This window comes from Camponotus floridanus, unplaced genomic scaffold (genome assembly GCF_003227725.1).
Source record: "Camponotus floridanus strain SB8 unplaced genomic scaffold, Cflo_v7.5 scaffold98, whole genome shotgun sequence".
NCBI classification, from domain to species: domain Eukaryota; kingdom Metazoa; phylum Arthropoda; class Insecta; order Hymenoptera; family Formicidae; genus Camponotus; species Camponotus floridanus.
Window position 1 is genome coordinate 165,854 of NW_020229869.1, and position 19,009 is coordinate 184,862.

The following is a 19,009-nucleotide window of genomic DNA, read 5'->3' on the forward strand; positions in this document are numbered from 1 at the left end:
TTTGTAAAATAAAAATAAAAATATTTAATTCAAAATTATATTTTTTAAGCATATTTTTTTAAACATATGTAAATAAATACTTAAGCAAACAGACGTTTTGAATACAAGTAAATACGTGATATATTTTAACAGAATAACAGATAAATGTAAAATCTTTTTCATTTATATATTCTAGATTATTTTATCCTAAGTATCATTAGTGAAAAATGAATAATTATTAATCAGGAATTGTTAATCGGATGTCATCAATCAATTTTTCAATTTTATCGGCATGGCGCGAGATAAACAGAGAAGAAAAAGTATTACGGGGTGGAGATGCGTGATTCATGCGAAGCATGATGCGCGACGATCAAGGTAGGGAATAGCGCGACGATGAGAGAAAAAGATAGAAATTCATAGGAGAATATATGAAAAAAGGAAAGAAAACGGAACGCACGTGTCGCTTCTATGGGAGCGTTCACACGAGAACCATCGTCGTCGGTTAATCTAATCATTCGAATGTAAGGTACAGACATATATACCAGGTGCTCCTTTACATCCGCGAAAATTCTGTTATTAATTCAATTCTTATTTCAATCTTAATTCAATTATTATTTGGCGTAAACAGCTTTATAATTAAATTCTTAAATTAAAATTTTGTTATAATAAAATTTTAAATTAAAAGTTTTTAATTCGAAGTATAAAAAAGAGACAAAGAGAGAGAGAGAAAGAGATCTTGCATATAAAGCAATTAACATAATGTATAAATATCTCATCTTTCGATATACAATAGTATGTTTTTTAAGACACACACAAATATTCAACCTTTTAAAATGTATTCTTTATATTTATTTATTTCTTTTAATTTATAACAAGACAAACCTGAAGCACCCCGTATATTAAAGTATTCGTGCAGCATCGTTTCTCCGTCATATTCCCTCATCCTTGCGACACCGCCCTCAGTCGCGACGCCTGATCTCTATTCGTTTCCCCCGGCGCACGACATTTCGCAGCCGTGTCAATGCGACCCCCGTTGAGAATTCCATTATCGTGGCCACGATTTATGCCCGTGCCGGATCGCAAACGACGAATGCGCACTCCTTGTTGAAATGGAAGCGAGCGCCGTCATCCTGCCCCCCTTTGTGCCTCACCGATGGCGCGCGAAATGTATGTCGCGGGCGGGGGTGGTTTTCATAAGCGACGCTATTTTCGCGTCGTGCGACCTTGTGCGATTGGATTATGGTGTCTGATTTATAGTGATCGAAAAAAGAGGACGAGTTGGAAAACGCACGATATATCTGCGAATTCCGTCTTTTACAATTAACGATTTGATTAAGAAAACGTTCATTTATCTTAAGTGACTTTCTTTTGCAAATTTTAAATAAAAATATCATTGTTTATTTTAATTTCTCAATTTGTATGCATCTGGAAATTTGATAGTCTTATGACAAAAATACTGCAGTATGATAAAATAAAATCAAATTATTAATTAAGTTTTAAAATCTCTTATCAATTAATTATTGCAACATATTTTTCCTTTATCCACTTGCTTTAAATTTGTTATGTCGATGACAAGAGATAATGGAGAGCGAGAAAGGGATGCGACCAGGTGTTAATGCAACCATTAAGAATCAGAGAAGGGGAATGTAGAGATCAAATCACACACCACGCCTTCCGGAACATCCGCCTACAAACGGCTCCCGCATGCGCGATGTACCCTACGACGTGTCTTATAGTGGTCGTTCGTGCCACAATGGTGCAACGTGACGCTTAACTATACACGATGTATTATGCGACCTGTTCGAAGGCCGACTCCCTTCCGTACGTCACGAGTGAATTTTTGCCGGTACACTTCAGGAACGAATAACAAAAATTCTATATTATCATGTCTAATAAATTACATATCGATGTAAGCTCTCCAAAAATAGTAGTAATTTAAAATCCCCAATTATAATTAAATTTGGATAAATAGTTATTATAATAGTCTATTATATAATCCATTAATTATACGCATGTTACACCTCTTACATTAATAATTAATTTAACAAATTCCAATATTCATCGATATAACTTTTTTTCTCCAGGAATACAATTTTATAAAATCGGATAGAGAGTATCGGGAGATAATCTTTATAGTATATTCGATGCAAAAAGAAATGTTAGACGGAGGGATAATGCATCAGTGATCATTAATTTATCATGTATCGAAAACCACAAAGAGTCCAACGAAGGAAAAATGCGGGGGAGGACGACATCGTGCCTTTCGCGGAGTACAAAGTTACGATGCAAATTGTAGAGCACGTCATGCAACCCGCTTGCACGAAACGCATTCACCCTCGTCACCATACACGTGGCTCACGTGAATGTCCATGAGAACTCGCGGCTCCGCAATATCGTGCAATCGTCATATGGAGCTCATTAGTCAACTAGCTGATGACGCGTAATGCCATCCACGCTCGAGTGCTCGAATACATACGAACGAAACAAGCTAATCAATGTATGTGCTTTGTAAATTCAAATTCTGTAAATATTGATAGAAAAATCATCACATATATATTCGATTTAAAAACCATTCTTGAATCGTTTTCGCGTAAAAGACTACTTTTATTAATTAGTTTTTCTTCCATGAGACATGTAGACTTCCGAAATAATTTTACTATACTAAAAAAAATATTAAAAACATAATTTTATAATGCTACATAAGTATCTGTAAAAATTATCTATTAATAATAAATTTTAGCAATTGATAGTAATATATAATAACAATCGATGAATAAGAAATTCATGCCTTTTTTTCGTAAAATTTTATTACTTGACAGATTTTTTCGAAACCATTTTAGTAGTATTTCTTTTTATCATAGTTAACGTAAAGAAGGGACTAAGGAAATAGGGGAAAAAAGCGAATTAACTACTGCAAAAACTCAATAGAAAAAGGTAAGGTTAAGATACCGTATTGGAACCTAATAAAATGTCACAAAAAGATTAAGTCTATTTTATATTCATTATCTCCAAAAATTTACTAACAAAATTTCAAAACTATCTATACTCTTGGACAAAATTAACGCATAATTTTTTTTCATTTTTCTTTTAAGGATGTTTTGTATGTACAATCCCAGCAAAAAGTAGCTGAAAATCAATATTGACGAATATCCACTTTTAGTCTATTTTGAGTATGAAAAATTGTATGGAATATTACAATTTGATCTTACCTACAGTGCAGAGATATATTTTTTAATATTTATTGCATTTTTACTGAAATATTCCGAATTTTGTTAATCGAAATGATTAACTTTTGGCAGAGAATTTCGCCTTGTGACAGATACATGGCTAACTTCATTGAATTATATTTAATATCTTTTTAACCAGTTAGTACTTGTATAATATTATTTGACCAAATATTTCCTCTGTATCTAAACTTTTGCAAATTTTAACAAATTCTGAATATTATTTCCATGTGTTTTTGTCATTTGAATCGACATGGTTATACGTTTTCCATAAAAATACATGTTAATTCGGTGCAAATTAAAATCCTTATAACTTGTGAACGCTTTAATGAATCGATTTAAAAATTGTACTGAAAATTCTAAACATATATAAGGATATTCTGTACAATTTTCATTAAATTCTCAATATTTTGAAAATAGGTACAAAACATCCTTAAAAGCTGATATTTTAATGAAAAATTTTAAAGAAAAAATGAAAAAAAATTATAATTGCGTTTATATATATATATATATATATATATATATATATATATATATATAAACGCAATTATTTATACGTTATATTTATATGTCATATATTTTAATAAAAATTAGAAAATACATTCTCCATATCTGATATTATCATCTCTCTACATTTCTACCAATAATTAAAGAAAAATTTCAAATTTGGCAGAATCATATTCAATAAAGAGAGTATTCGCGCAAAACAGCAGAGGTAAAAGATAAGTCCTGCTTAGGAATTAATCGGAACAAGAGTGGTCGACACGGATTCCACAAAGGCGCAGCGGGTGCTCGTGATATAAATATTTGTCTCGGAAGGGAGCACAAGGATGCCGGGGCAAGTGCGAGTCGACAGGAAGGATGGAGTGCTTCGCGGAGGGCTCGAGAAATAATTGCGTGCACACGTGTGCGAGTGTATGCGTGAATACGCACGAGAGTCGGAGTTTTACAGTCGAGAAAAACTCTCTCTCTTTTTGGTACTTGAAAGACAAAAACATCTTAGCCGACATCGACCCGCATGTCTTCGTCTTTCAAAAGAGTTTGGTGGGAAAGTTTGTTCGACCTCCGATCCTTCGAAAAGGTTTATTGGGAAGCCGTGGCTTTTCTAATTTTTATGGTTATTACACGTGTCATGGCCATATTTTGAAAAATTTTCCACAATCGAGAAAACAAAGATCTTTATTTGTTTTCTAATTATATTTTTTTTGTATATTTGTGTAATTTTTTTCTTGTATATCTGTCATTAATTTCTTATTTTTATTTTTAATTTTAATATTCTATATTTTTCTTTTTATAATCCAATTTTTATTTATACTTCTATATGATAAAAAATGGAAAAGGATTTTTAATCTCTTATACTACAAACATTAATTATCAATAATTAACGCGTGAGTAAGATGGATTCTCCCGAGGAATTAACAACAGATGATGATTGATTCGTACAAGAAGCGCGAGTAACATTCAACATTAAGGTCCTCGTTTTGCGGATCCCTTTTGAAGGAAAAGCGGTTCTCCCCGTCTCGCCAAGCATCTATATTCGCGGTGTATAATGGCGGCTCCTCGGGATGGCAAGGACAAATCACTTAACGCGGTTGCGTCCAATGTTGGTGCGATGTCGATGCTCGATGTGACAAATTACTCCTCCATTATAACCCATCGATGACGCACAGAATCGGAGATAAAATATGAAAGGTGCTCGTTCATGTCGAGACTTAATTAGGGATATGAGTGTCGGAATGCGCGATAATATCCGATGAAAATGCTCTTATTTTGCTGTGTGATTTTAATTGTCGTGAGAGATAAATGATTATGATGGATAATTATGTATGTAGATCGAGAGAAGGCAAAAGAGACGGAGAGAGCAAGAAATTTTAGAGCCGCTATTTAATTACTGTTTGCTCGAACGATATTTACGACCACTCGAGGACTTTTGCTAAAATTATTCAATGATAGACGGTTCTTGTCGATGAATTTGATAGCGGGATACAGATTCGATTTCAGTACAAATTTCTTTGTTGGAAAGCGAGTGTCTGTACATTTTTCAAGATATTTTCACAAGATGGTTGATGTATTTTGACGCGACAAGTAAAATGATAATTAGGGATGAAGAGATATCTCACGCTAGTATTGCTTGTATCATTTATAGTATATTTTAAGGTCATCAGCTTCCACAAAGTTAAATTCATGGTCGTCAAGTAATGTAATATCGAGTTCTTCATCTATTGAACAGCGTTATTAAAAGATTTTTTAGACTCTATAAAAATCCTCGACATTCTCAAGATAATATAGCATGATTAACATAGTTTCCACATCGATCCTCTTCATATGCAAGGCAGCGACTCGTTCGACATCATTGTCAATGACTCGTAAAGCCGTAATCGAAATTCGTTCATCTTTATGTCGCGTAACAGCCATCTTAGATCGTTCGGATTCCAAACTAGACGACCAGTCGCAAGATTCAAGATTATATGGATTGAGCGACGACATTTTCAATTCATTTTGTAGGCGTCCTAAGGAGTCCACGGGCGGAGAACAGAAGCGGCTATTGAAGAGGCGAGGGAAGAAGGATAGATTTTGAATGAACGCAGTATTCAATGTTTTATCGAGGATCTACGTTGGCTCTGAATGCCTTCGTCGACTGCTTTTGTACCAGTCGCGTTTCGAGCCGTAGATCCTTCTTCAAGGAATAAGGACGTGGGAGGAGTGACGAGTCGCGAAGGATTTGCCGAGCTTCCTTTCTCTCCCTCTTTATCACACTGTCGAGTAGATTTTCCCCTTATTGTGACGAGGAACAGTGCGCACACAGGTGGCATACCTTGCCACTCTTGGTACCTTCAAGCACCGCTAATTTCCCGCTCGTTATCCTCTGTACGTGATCATTCGCTTGCAAAGATGCTTCTTCCGCATTTGCTCAACTGTCTGATTGTTCGCAATGTGATATTATATTGGTTTGTAGCGTATTGATTAATAATTATATCGACTCGGTTTCAGTCAGCTATTAAATCCTTTGAATTGCGTAATTAATGTAAATTACATCATGAATTCAAAAACTAAAGATGAAAAAAAAACACAATTTACTATTAAAATCTTTAGAATATAAAATCTAAAATTAAAAATTATAATCTTTTCATATTTTTATGATATTTATATTTCAAAGAGATGTTAAGCTTTTATTATTTTAATTTTTAGTTTCTTCTTTTTGAATTGATAAAAACTAAAAAAATTCGAAATTCCTTGTATAAAAATTTAAATTTTTATATTTTAAATTATTCAAAGTTATAAATAAGTTTGATCTCTAAATTCTTATTCAAAGAAAAGATTTCAATCTATATTCCATTGTTCTACATTCTGAAAGATTCGACGATCCCTCTTCAACTTCTGAAAGCGAGGATTTTCTGGTTTTCGCGCATTGATTCCCTAATCTTTCACCCTTAGAATCGCGAAAGAGCGATCTTTTTTTTCAATTGTAACACAATCTAAAGTTTCCCTTGTCGCGCATGCAAATATACGAGACGTCTCGACGATAGTTTAAAACGAAAGCGTATCGAAGTCACGTGTATCCCCTCGGGGTGGGTGCGTGTCGCGCGTTTGCTTCCACTTTTGCGGGGCACATCCCGTTCCGGGCTCGCACCCTCTCAAGTACGCAATCCTAAATAGCGGGTCGTTGAGCTACGTCCGATCACGTCCTGACTGTCAGCGCGAGGGTAAAGGGGATTAGTATTTCAATTATTTGCACAATAAGAAGCGTGACCGGGCGGCGCACGTCGACGGACGATATATCGAGTGGCGGAGTCGCGTGACCGTGTTTATTCGCCGTTGAAATCTCGACGATTGGTCCTTTGACCGCCGCTCTTCTCTTAATCCAGCACACAGTGTACACGATAATCCGACCGTATAGCGGTAAGATCTTCTCCTAGTTTATCGACTCTCACCTGAGTTGAGGCAGGTTGAGGTGAGAGTCACCTAGTTCCATCTATGTGGCTAGACAGCGCCTAGGTTGTGATCGATTGGAAATATTGTATAAAAAGTTTTAAATATATTTTTTGATAAAGAGAGAAAATTATTTTATAAAAATTTAAGGAAAACGTTAGAAATGTATTATGTATATTTGAGAAATATTTTGCATTTTTATTAGCTTTGTATTAGCTTCTAAAATTTATAAAAACACTTTAAAATCATATCAAATATCAAAAATCTGAAAACTGTAAAGAAATCCCCCAAATAAGACTCTTTCAGATAATGTGCTTAAACATATAAGTACAATCTTAGTATGATTTAAGTTTGATCCAAAGTGCGAATTGGAAATTGAGTCGGATATTGGCTTTTTGAATGAGGATGCTGGAGGAATTTTATTTCTAAACGTACAAATTAACACCAAAGATAAATTATGATTGATATTGATTTGTTAAAGCAGAAGCCATTGTTTTATTTTATGTATGTAATTTACATACATTTCATCGCACGTGCATTGTTGGCTTAATCGATGCCGAGATATCCACTTCTCACAGATTCGACGTAAGCCGGATTTATTATCATAATTTATGAGAGCGCCTCTGCTTGTAAGGCAAGCAAGGGAATTTCGGAGATAAATGATTCTGCGGGATATCCATTAATCACAATAATAATAATATTATAAAAGCTAAACAAGCATTATACATATATAAAATTAAATATATTTAACTAAATGGATTTAATTACAAAAAAGTGAGAAGGAAAGAAATATATGTTTTGATTAGTAATTAGATAATATAGTTGCAAATAAGTGTTAATTTATTAAGTAAATTTTGTATTAAATTAACATTTGCAACTATATTATGCAATTACAAATTCATTATTAAATATTAAATTTGATATTATTAAATATTAATTATTAAATATTAAATTAAATGTTATAATGTTAAATATTAATTATTAATTATTAAATTCGATATTTAATTTGTTTAATATCTATTCAGCATCGTGTATTGTTAGATTTTTTCATAGCGTGCAGAATATTGTTCAAAACAGAAGAGTACATTGATCGCGATTTCGACAATCGTTGTTTGAAATAGATCGTTGCGATCATCAATAGATATCGGGTTATCGAAATACGGATGGCCATATTCGGAGAAGAAAATTGCCTGGCCTTCAAGGACGTTCACTGCCCCTAAAACGCGCGAGTAATTCCTGTCTGGCGCCAAGATAATGAAGAACCAGTCACAGTGTCGTTGTCGTATATGACTATCAATCCCGTCCACACCTGAGTATTTTGGATTCTGGAGTTCCGTTTCGCCGCGAGCGGGGATTTTAATTGTGGCAGAATTTAATACGGCTTAGAGGTGTCATCTATCGTAAGGATGTTAAATAGAGAATGATCGCGCCTTCGATGGTCGTCGAATTTAAGATTTTGACATGACTAAGTAGCTTAACGTTTAAACTCGTGCGATTCGACTTTTAATACCATCGTCTTTACATCGAGACTGTCAGATCACTCGAACGTGTAGACTATAAGATCTTTGAATTCTGAACTATTTTTAATTAAGATTAAAAAGATTATAATTTCGTCTTTTAAAAAGATTAGATTTTAATAAAGATTTTTAAAATGTTTAGAATTTTCCTTTACATATATGTAATCAATCGATTTATTTCATTGTAAAAAGATGTCGAAATATAAAATTCTAAAATGTATACTCTCGCTCTTAAACTTGTATCCAAGATTATTGACTTTTACAACCTTTCGAATTATGATCGTAAAAATTTTGTTTGATATATGAGTCTGTCTTCTTTTATAGCAAACGAACCAGCAAGCTGTCCAATGAAAATTGTTGCAAAGAAATATTGAATTGCTGTTAATATATTTTTTACTAAAAATATACGAGCAGAATACTATCATTAATGTCATTCTGGTTCGATATACATTGATCACAGTGTAATATTATTACATGATTTACAAGCAAAATAAGAATTATTATTAGCATGATCATTAAGTCAAAAAAACCAAGGATCGTGGATATTCACAAAGAGAATAAACCTTTCTTTATAATCTCTTAACTGATTTTTCTTCTAATTAATCTTCATTAATCTCACATTAAATAATCATTCATTTAATTATTGCAAATTTTTATTTTATACTTGTACAACACTTTAAATAGATCTCAATTAATCTCCCAATATGAAAAATTAAATTTCAATATATATTAAGTTCCAATTTATTGTTAATTTTTTGTTTTAATTCGAATTTAATGTTTTCCAACAGAATGATATTAAAAATAAAAATGTTAAATAAACATTACTAACATTATTAACATTATTAAAATTATTAACTAGTATTGTCACTTTAAAAAAATACTCGTATAGCGAATTATAAATAAAAGGAAACATCAAAATTAATCGCTAATTAATTTGATCAAGAAAGGTAAACAAGCAAAAATATTAAATTTTCATCGCGATTGATTTTGAGAAATAATATGACAATACAGCGCGACGGTTTTTGTCCGTTCGAGTTGTAACTACGTAGATAATGTTATTTGTAAAAATTAATTGCTCACTTATTTTTATGATAGAAAACACTTTGATATAAAAAAATATAGAAGAATAAATAATCATAGCAACATAATATTTACTTCGTAACAATATAAAATATTTTTGATTACTTTTTAAATTTATTTCGAATGATAAATTTTGATAATAATTCTCTCTTGGAAATAATTCAATAAGTTTGATTAACTTCCCACTACTCTACCCCTACTTTCTCTCCCGCTGCCCGGCTCGCGTACCTGCGCGCTTCGCTTGTGTGAGTGTGACGTCAGTGAACGTCACACAGCATAGCGGGACACCATTCCTGCCGGTGCGTGTACTACGTAGATGATAACAAGATCGCGGCATGTAAACAATAGCGTCGTACGTCATATCGCTACGTGTCCTTTTAGTATCTCTCGAACTGTGACCGCGACAAGTACTTAGAGAAGTACAACGCGATAATTTCTTACAAAATTATCACTATTATCGATTATATAACCGCATGATTAATTTTTGTAAAATAACATTCCGTGGTTTCGACTGCGTGTTTTTTAATGCCGAGTGAATCATAATTTTATGTAATCGTAAATTTTGCATTCTCGTCGCAATGAAAAGTAAAGTGAATATCACTGCGTAATTAATAGAAGTGCTATGTGAAGTTGTGTGATCGTAATTAATGGTGTTCTCATGAAAATATCACTCTCGTAAAGTCACGAAGGAGCAGCAAAGAATAAACAAAAGAAGAGAACAAAATTCAGAGAAGCATCGAAAGACGACGGATCAGCTGTGAGGTGAATAATTTATTAAATTATGTTAATTTATCAGATCTGTTATTTGTAAAAATTAATTGCTCACTTATTTTTATGATTGAAAACACTTTGATATAAAAAAATATAGAAGAATAAATAATCATAGCAACATAATGTTTACTTCGTAACAATATAAAATGTTTTTGATTACTTTTTAAATTTATTTCGAATGATAAATTTTGATAATAATTCTCTCTTGGAAATAATTCAATAAGCTTGATTAACTTTAACTTTTTATTTTTTATTAATAATTCAATATCAAGCTTTATTAACGTTAACTTTTTATTTTTAATTATTTTATTATTACATTTACTATTGTATTATATTTTTGCTCTTATTTACTATTATATTATAACATATATATAATGTTATAGTATATATATATATAATTTATTCATCTAGAAATTTATCCATTTATAAAATTGTAATTGTAATTTTAAATAAATATTTATCTATCTATAAAAAAATTAATATTTTTGAAATGTTTATATTCCCAATATATTTGAGCAATTAATATTTACATTTTATTTACGATTCGCCAAATATTTTTCGGAAGAGAAGATACTGATTTAATGTTAAATAGACATCTCCATTATTAATGCCAATTTCCTCTTAAGGAAAAATAAATCCAAAATTAGAGTCCAGAATTACAACAAATCAGCAATATAACACTTAATTATGCAATATATCAGATTTTATTTTTTGATAATGAGGATAGTTACCGAAGATTCTAAAATTTTAAATAGTTGTAATAAAGAAACATAAAAATCTCTATAAGCGATTCTAATTCGTGCTTTTTGATTTTACTACGTTCTGAAATTTACATTGCCACTATTGGAGATCTATATCTAATATACATAATAATACAAAAACACAACACGGTTCTTATTCGTTTGAGTTTCATTGATTTCAAATGACAAAATGACTGTATATAAACAATAATATTGTACATTATTATGCTACATATCCTTATAATATTTCTTGAATTACGATCGTGACAAGTTTAAGAGATGTCAAAACGCAATAATACTTTTATAATTATTAATCAGTGAACTATAGATTTCCAATACCAGTAGCAAATTTCGTAGCCTTTGTCTTTACATCGAGAATAGACTCTCTCTGCGTTAGAATTCACAAGAAGATTTATTTTATAGTTAAGGTAAAATAATTTTCAAATACTTAATCTTCACAAATATGAATTTATTACAAAGTTGTCGTTGAAAAATGGCGGTGGCTGCACGCACAGCACTATACATGTTATAAGATTAATAGTATAAATGTTGTCTAGGATACTTATACGAGTAGAATTCTTAGAGATAGTGTCTGTAACATATCGGAATGCTTTAGAAGTGTTCATATGGGAGAGTAAAATAGAATAATTGAGATATTACTTATAGCCTACGAATGTGAGCAATACGCGAAAGATATCCTATAGTGTCCACAAATAACGCACCGGTGTTTCTGTAACTGTTCAAAAGAGAGATTTTGAAACACCCCGTACATACTTTTTGCGAGTTTCGCGGAACGTTTCTCGCGCTTAGGATGTATATTTGCTCGCTTGATATTGCATGGCGAGAGGAACTATCTCAAAGGACTGAGGTAATGAGAGAAAACGAAGCTAGTTTCAAATATTAAATAAAACAATCGACACTACGCGAAAAAAAACGGAACTTTCTCGTTGATTGAGATATTTCCTTTGAGGGGAAGGGGCAACTTTAAGATCTATATAGGGAACTTACAATTAGAGCTAGGAGACATGCAGAAATGCTGCCGCGACAAGTCGGTCCATCCATTGCAACTGCGGGGTCTGTTCTTTCGGAGGCTCATTCTTGGAGGACCCTGGCAGCTGCAACTTTTTCGTTTACCTCTTCATCGCAGAAGCGTGACCGCAATAAAAGCACACGAAGGGAACACTTGGTCAATGATTTCGGAAGCTATTAACGTTAGAACATTCAGACATATTCGTTGGCAACTTCGATATACTTCAATAACATATGTTTTTTGTTTAGATATTATTATAGTAAAGTTATATGTAAGTCTAAATACATGCTTCGTAAAATTCGACAATAAATTATATTTAGTATGCAGAGTTAAGTTGAATAATTTCTAGATTTTAAAGACGATAAGAAAAGTCTGAATGTTTTAGCGTTAACTTTGGCATAATAGCGAGTAATTCGTAAAAAATCCCCTTTCGACGATTAAATTAATCTTTAATTAATACAGATCTCTTGCCACATACGTACATACACAACTCACATTAATCTTTCTAATATATAATACAAAAAAAGATGTCGATAAAAGCTTCAAGTTGATTTCAAATTACAGTTGCATCGATATCGCATCAGAATTAGACATTTTTTCAATATTTTTTTCTCACGAATTTTGTTTCTGTCAAGCTTAAAGATCGCACAGTTTTTATATTCATTCTATAATTAAAATAATTAATTATCATGTTTTTTAAGAGTATCAGATTATTGTAGAATGTTCAAAATTTATCGAAATGTGAAATTAATAATTGTGTCATTGTTGATATTATAATTGAAAATTGTCTAAATCGATGCATGTCGTCCAAATGCAAGCTCTCGCGCACTAGAAACATTTTAATGATTCACGTTCTCGAGAATCTTTGCGAATAACCCGTAAGAAAAACATTCGACAACCACTTCGATCGGTTGCCACAATCGTCAAAGGCCATCGAGCAGCACCGCGCACAAAAGTTCGTACTTTCGCCGTCTAAAGAATAACTTTCATCTGTCAGCGTTTCGCAATCTGAATCTGAACATCGAGATTCGACTTTCGTACGTCGGTTTCGATCGACCTTTCGGTCCTCTGCTCGGTGACGCGCGCGGCGAATTACCTTCGAACAGGCTCTTCCTTAGATCCTAAGAAACATATCGTCCTTAAAATTAATTGTTGAGGCAGTTGAGTTGGCAAGAGCAAAAGAATCAGTCGTGTTCGTCTCGTCGACGACGCCGCCGAAGCCACCTCGTCCTCTTCATCTTTCCTATCCTACGTTATCGCGATGCTCACAAAGCGAGAAACTTCATTAGAGCGTCATAGATGAGCTGTGGATTGATGGTTCCATCGGCGGTGTACCTGACACCACGCAGTGAACCATCGTCGTGACTGACGACGCCGTATTCGCCCACGATGAAGCCATCCGGTGTCCTCTCCTCGACCCTGTACTTCCTGAAGTTCCTCCCTTCGACTACATAACCGACCTTGTGTCCGTCCTCGGACGCACCCGGGGTTTCTTCCGTGACGACCAATTGCGGTCCGTGGACGTTACCGTTGCTGCCAACGCTGACCGATTCGTCAATTTCGTAGTTTTCCTCGTCGGGTTCACCACCGTGTTGACGGTTCACCGGTTGGCCCTCGGAGTCGTATACCTTGCTAGGTTCACCGTATATCTTGGCCGGCTGCGAGTAAATTTTGGCCGGCTCGGAATAAACCTTGGCCGGTTCCGAATAGATCTTTGACGGTTCGGAGTAGATCTTTTCCGGCTCGCCGTAGACCTTGGCGGGTTCGCTGTAGATCTTAGCAGGTTCGCTGTAAACCTTGGCCGGTTCGCTATAAACTTTGGCAGGCTCGCTGTAGACTTTAGCCGGTTCCCCGTATACTCGTTCAGGATCGCTGTAGACCTTGGCCGGCTCGCTGTACATCTTGGCAGGTTCGTTGTAAGTACGCACGGGTTTGTACGTCTTGGATGATTGACTGTAGAGTTTCGGGCTTGAGCGATTGTACAGCGGCGCATCGTAATGACGTCCCATCTTGCGTCCTTGAAGCCGATCCGATGGCGTCTCTGACAGTTCCTCGTTTAACTCGCGTAGTTCCGAGTTCTCCACAGGCAGCTCGTAATTCTCCTCTGTCGGAAGGGTGATCGCGTCAATGTCGATGTGCGTGGTTTCATTAGTTTCTTCGTTTCCGTTCCTTTCTGCGAACGCGGGGACCTTCTGGATCCGAGGTGTCATGGTCACGCGGCCGTGCCAGCTAGTCCTCAACGAGTCCTCCTCGTCGACGGAGAATTCGCTTCTGTTAGACTCCGAGACGATATTACTGAGCTCCTCGGTGACGAATCGGGCTGGCGGTAGCGTCGTTGTCGTCGTTGTCGTAGACGATGGCGTCGTCGACGTCGTCGTTGTCGTAGACGATGGCGACGTCGATGGCCTGCTGGTGCTCGTTGTGCTTTTAATTGATTCTCTAGTCGATTCCTTAATAATTTCTCTGCTCACCGGAGACTCCAGACTCGGTGGTCGTGTCACCACCGCGGTGTCAGCGCTGTCGTAATGCTCGACGCGCACCTTGTACGGTGTAGCCTCGACCGTGGACGTGACGCTGACGCCGATCACCTTCTGTCGACTAACGCTTTTGCCGATGATGCCGGATCCATTGGTTCCGTTCGACCTCGAAGTTGTTCGATCGTGAAAAATCGGCGGCGACGACGATGGAGACGCGCTCGTCGTCGTCGTCGTCGTCGTCGTCGTCGCCGCACTCGACGGTGTCAGACGCGTCGAGCTTATTCCGGGTGTGCTCAGAACGTCGATCAACGATGCCAGATTCTGTTGCCGGTGCTCCAACGTTTTCTGGCTTATAGGATAGAAGCGCACGACGTCGTCCCGGCCGTTCGTTTGCGGCCTCGACACCGAGATCGGCCGACCGCCGCTCGGATTTCGAGATATTCGGTAGATTGACGCTTCGTGTTGATCTCGCGACTCGGCGGTCGCGCTGTCACCCGACGATGAAGCCGCTTGTTGACCGCGCCGAAACCCCCGACGTCGCTGTGGCGTCGGCGCCATGGCGCCGTTTATAAAGACCGACAGAAATTCCGTGCCGGCGAGAACATCGTTTTTCTTTGCTGGAGCGCCGCGGGTCTCCTCCCAGACCAGAGTCGCCTGAAACACTACCTGAAAGGCACGTTGTATTAATTAATATTGTATTTCCAGTCTCGAATATTTATTTCATAATCAAACAAAATAAATAAGTATATTATAGATGGGCGTGTTTAGAAAATATTGCTAGTAAAATTCTCTCTTTAGTAGAGAGTTAATCGGAGATCATATATTTTTCGATTTAAATATTAAATTTTAATGTTTAAGATTAAATCGGCTATAAATCTAAAAATTGATAAAAAATTAAAATCTAAAAATTTGATGAAAAATTAAATTCTTTAAGTTTCAATCGACTACAGCTCAGAAACTCCTTGTTCATATGTCGATATTTTAATTGAGAAAAAAATTATTGAAAATTATGATAAAAAATTTCTTGACATATGTATTGAAAAATTCATATTTATTTTTTACAATGAGTACATAAAATTTAAATTAGAGTCATATAACAATAGGAAAGATTGCAACAAAGGAAGTAGGGAGCGTATTAAGTATTTAATTTAAACTAGTCGATGGAATAAAAAATGACACACAAATGAAGTTGTACCGATATTCGAATTACAAAGTAAAACGTCCGAGTCAAAGAAACCGGATGTACCATTTCCAGGATATAACATTTTACTCTCGATCTTTGTGTGGTGTCATTAAACGCACGCGAAATCGGCAAAACTCGCGCGAGCAAGTATTTTATTCTCTTCTGTCGCAAGAGGAGCGAGACAAAACCCGAACAGTAACGCAATCAGTCGGTTCTCAAATCTTCGTTGAGGGGCATTAAACCACTTTTACGCGTTTCGCGTGCGTTTGCAGAGATCACGAAGGACGCAGACAGGTGTGCATCCGTGCGACTTATAAATTATTCGAGACGCGTTCGCTCGTAAAGTCCTCTAAAGACACGCCAGCCATTCTCCCGATAAAAATCTCGAACATTTTTGCAACAGACTCGTCGTGAATACGTCGCAATTTCGCGACGCATTACTTCCTATTATCTGAATTTCAAAATTTTCTGCTTAGCTTTAATAATATATATTCGAGATTCCAGAAGAACGAAAAGAAGAGATTTCGATTTGTACGTTCATTTAAAATTGAAGTTTATTAATTTAAATTTTAAATAATTTTATTAGATCTCGAAATCTCTCAATAGCAGCTCTACATAAAATAGAAATTCCACAAAATTTACTGTTTTTATTATTAATGATTTATTAGATTTAAGTAATTTTAAAGAATATTTTGGAAAAATGTCAATATTTATTATTTTATATTATTTATTATTTTATTTATACTAGGAAATATGAGCCTTTTTTTGTGGATTATTAACATTGGAATTTTACTCGCGATTTATTCGCAACGTCTTGTAACTTTGAGCATCGTGTATGAATTATACGGCTAATTATCGTCCATCCTGATTTTCAGCTGCCAGATTATCGATCGTGTTCTTAATTGATTTTCAATCACCGCGCATATAATAAGATACATGACTATCGCAACTATAATAAGGTACTTGGAGTTCTTTGTAATCGCGACCTTGACGGATTGCAGGGTAAGAACAAGCGTCACGAGTACGATATTTATGCGGGAGCGAATGGTTTATCGGACTTCTTGCTTCTCTGCCTTGCAAAGAATGATGGGCGAGATTGTCGTTTAAACGTAACAGTCCTACGTCTAATAATACCGGAACCACTGTGCGCTCAGGATTCGCATTTGCAAACAATGGCGAGAGCTGCTCTGATAGGACGATCGAGAGAAGAAGGTGAATCGTAGATATTCCCACATGAAAATTTTGAAATAAAGCAAGCGTATATAGCAATTAATGCAGAGTAAAAATCTAGTCGTGAAACTACATTTGTATTTACTTTTATTTATTCTTGCTACTCGCAATTAAAGAATTTCGTGACTACTATCGTGGACCTTGAAGCAATTTTAGCCATTTTTCTTTGCTAATACAGTAGTATCTGCATTTGAAATACTCGTACGCACAGAACCAATCTACATTCATATGTTTTTTGATTATAGTGATCATCGGTGGAGGCTACGTGACTTGGATCGTGCGAACTTGAGATGAATTTTGCTCGACAACGAACAGAGGAAACGATGTTAACATGAGTGACGTTTCGCAGAGAAATGATTGGACATAATATCACCGCTAAAAGTTGATCTTTGTCTTTCAATGCGCCGACAAAGTTCACGAAGAGGAAAAAATTTGAATAGCTGTGCGATGGAATATTCTTGAATATCGCGGAAAAGAACGAATCTCTTGATTTATCGACGATCGTAATAAATCGTGCAATATTGTGAGTGTCTTAAAGCAAATTCGACGGCCATCCCAGCGGTAATTGGACATGCGTGTCGGTGAATCCAGGAGATAAGCCGCCGCCGATGTGCGCAAACATGAATGCTTAATTTATCTCTTATTACGATTGCTACGCACATTGAGAGAAAGGACGCACAGGGAGGAGTCGTGCCACGAGGGAGCGTGTGATGATATGGACATGCACTGTTTCGCATATTCAGGTGAGGAGCAGGAAATTTATGTGAAAGGTAAGCGCTTTAAAAAGGAAAAACTGTGTTTTTAAAGAGAGAAAAAAACATATTTTTTCTTAATATCAAACATAATCTATATTTATATTAAATGAATAATATTATATTTAATTTTGATAATTATCATTATTAAAACTTAACACTACGAAATACATATAAAAAAGAAAGGTGTAAAAAATTATGTTTAATAAGCATATTAAAATAATAATCAAATCCGCGTCGGTTATAAAATTCTTTTAAAATGATCAAAAGTACTTCAAATTAGAAGAAAAAAGTTCTAACAAGTCTAGATCCGCTTAAAATAATATTCGTACATCGAAATAAGTGCAAACATGTTTTAAGAAATTTGAAGATGAGAATTATTCCGATTCTGCGTTAAGATACGTTAATCAATTAATCATCTTAAATTAGTTGCACAAATATTCCACTTTAATTAGTTATTAATGTACTCTGTTGGCAAAATGTATGTATCTTTCGTAACGTACGTTTAATGGCGTTATTACATGACGCTTTGTGGCATGGTGGCTGTGCGAGAACGAAATGATACTTTTTTTCTTATTGCACACGATAATCTTTATGCGAATCACAACGGTGTAAAATGTATACAAGGCTGTGAATTTCAAAGTTTCCGGATCTCCGGACTTTATTGCCGTCACGGATTTTTGCGATACCGAGAAGATCGCTGTCGTCCTTGCCCTGATACAAGTAATAAATTCGCCCGATAAGATAGTTAAAATAAAGCTCGCATCGACACGTTAAAGTAAAGTTTACTCGGGATCCTGTAGTTTGTTTCATTATTTTGACTTTCAGATAATTTCAATTCACAAATCAGACATGCAAAAAATAAATAAGATAATTAATAATAAATATAATTAGCGACTTTAATAAACGTCTTATTTTCGCTTAAATATTATTATTACTTCGATATAAGAGATTGTGTTTATGATTGACACATTTTTTCACTTTTGATTGACACGTTTTTTCTTTCTTGTAAGCATGACAGCTAACTATCCTTTTCCATAAGCTACTTATGCTATACGATTTCTACAATCGTAAGAATATGGCTTTGTTCTATTTT

The 19,009-nt window shown here is 35.1% G+C and overlaps 1 protein-coding gene across 1 annotated transcript in view; it reads right to left on the bottom strand.

The window, feature by feature from the left end:
- Nucleotides 1-11,699: 11,699 nt before the first annotated feature.
- LOC105248488 (uncharacterized serine-rich protein C215.13) overlaps nt 11,700-19,009 on the bottom strand; it is a 37,778-nt gene continuing 30,468 nt past the window's right edge. Inside the window, exon 2 of the mRNA XM_011253303.3 lies at nt 11,700-15,414. Coding sequence (XP_011251605.2) covers nt 13,537-15,414 — 1,878 coding nt within the window. The 3' untranslated portion in view covers nt 11,700-13,536. The remainder of the gene's footprint in view (nt 15,415-19,009) is intronic.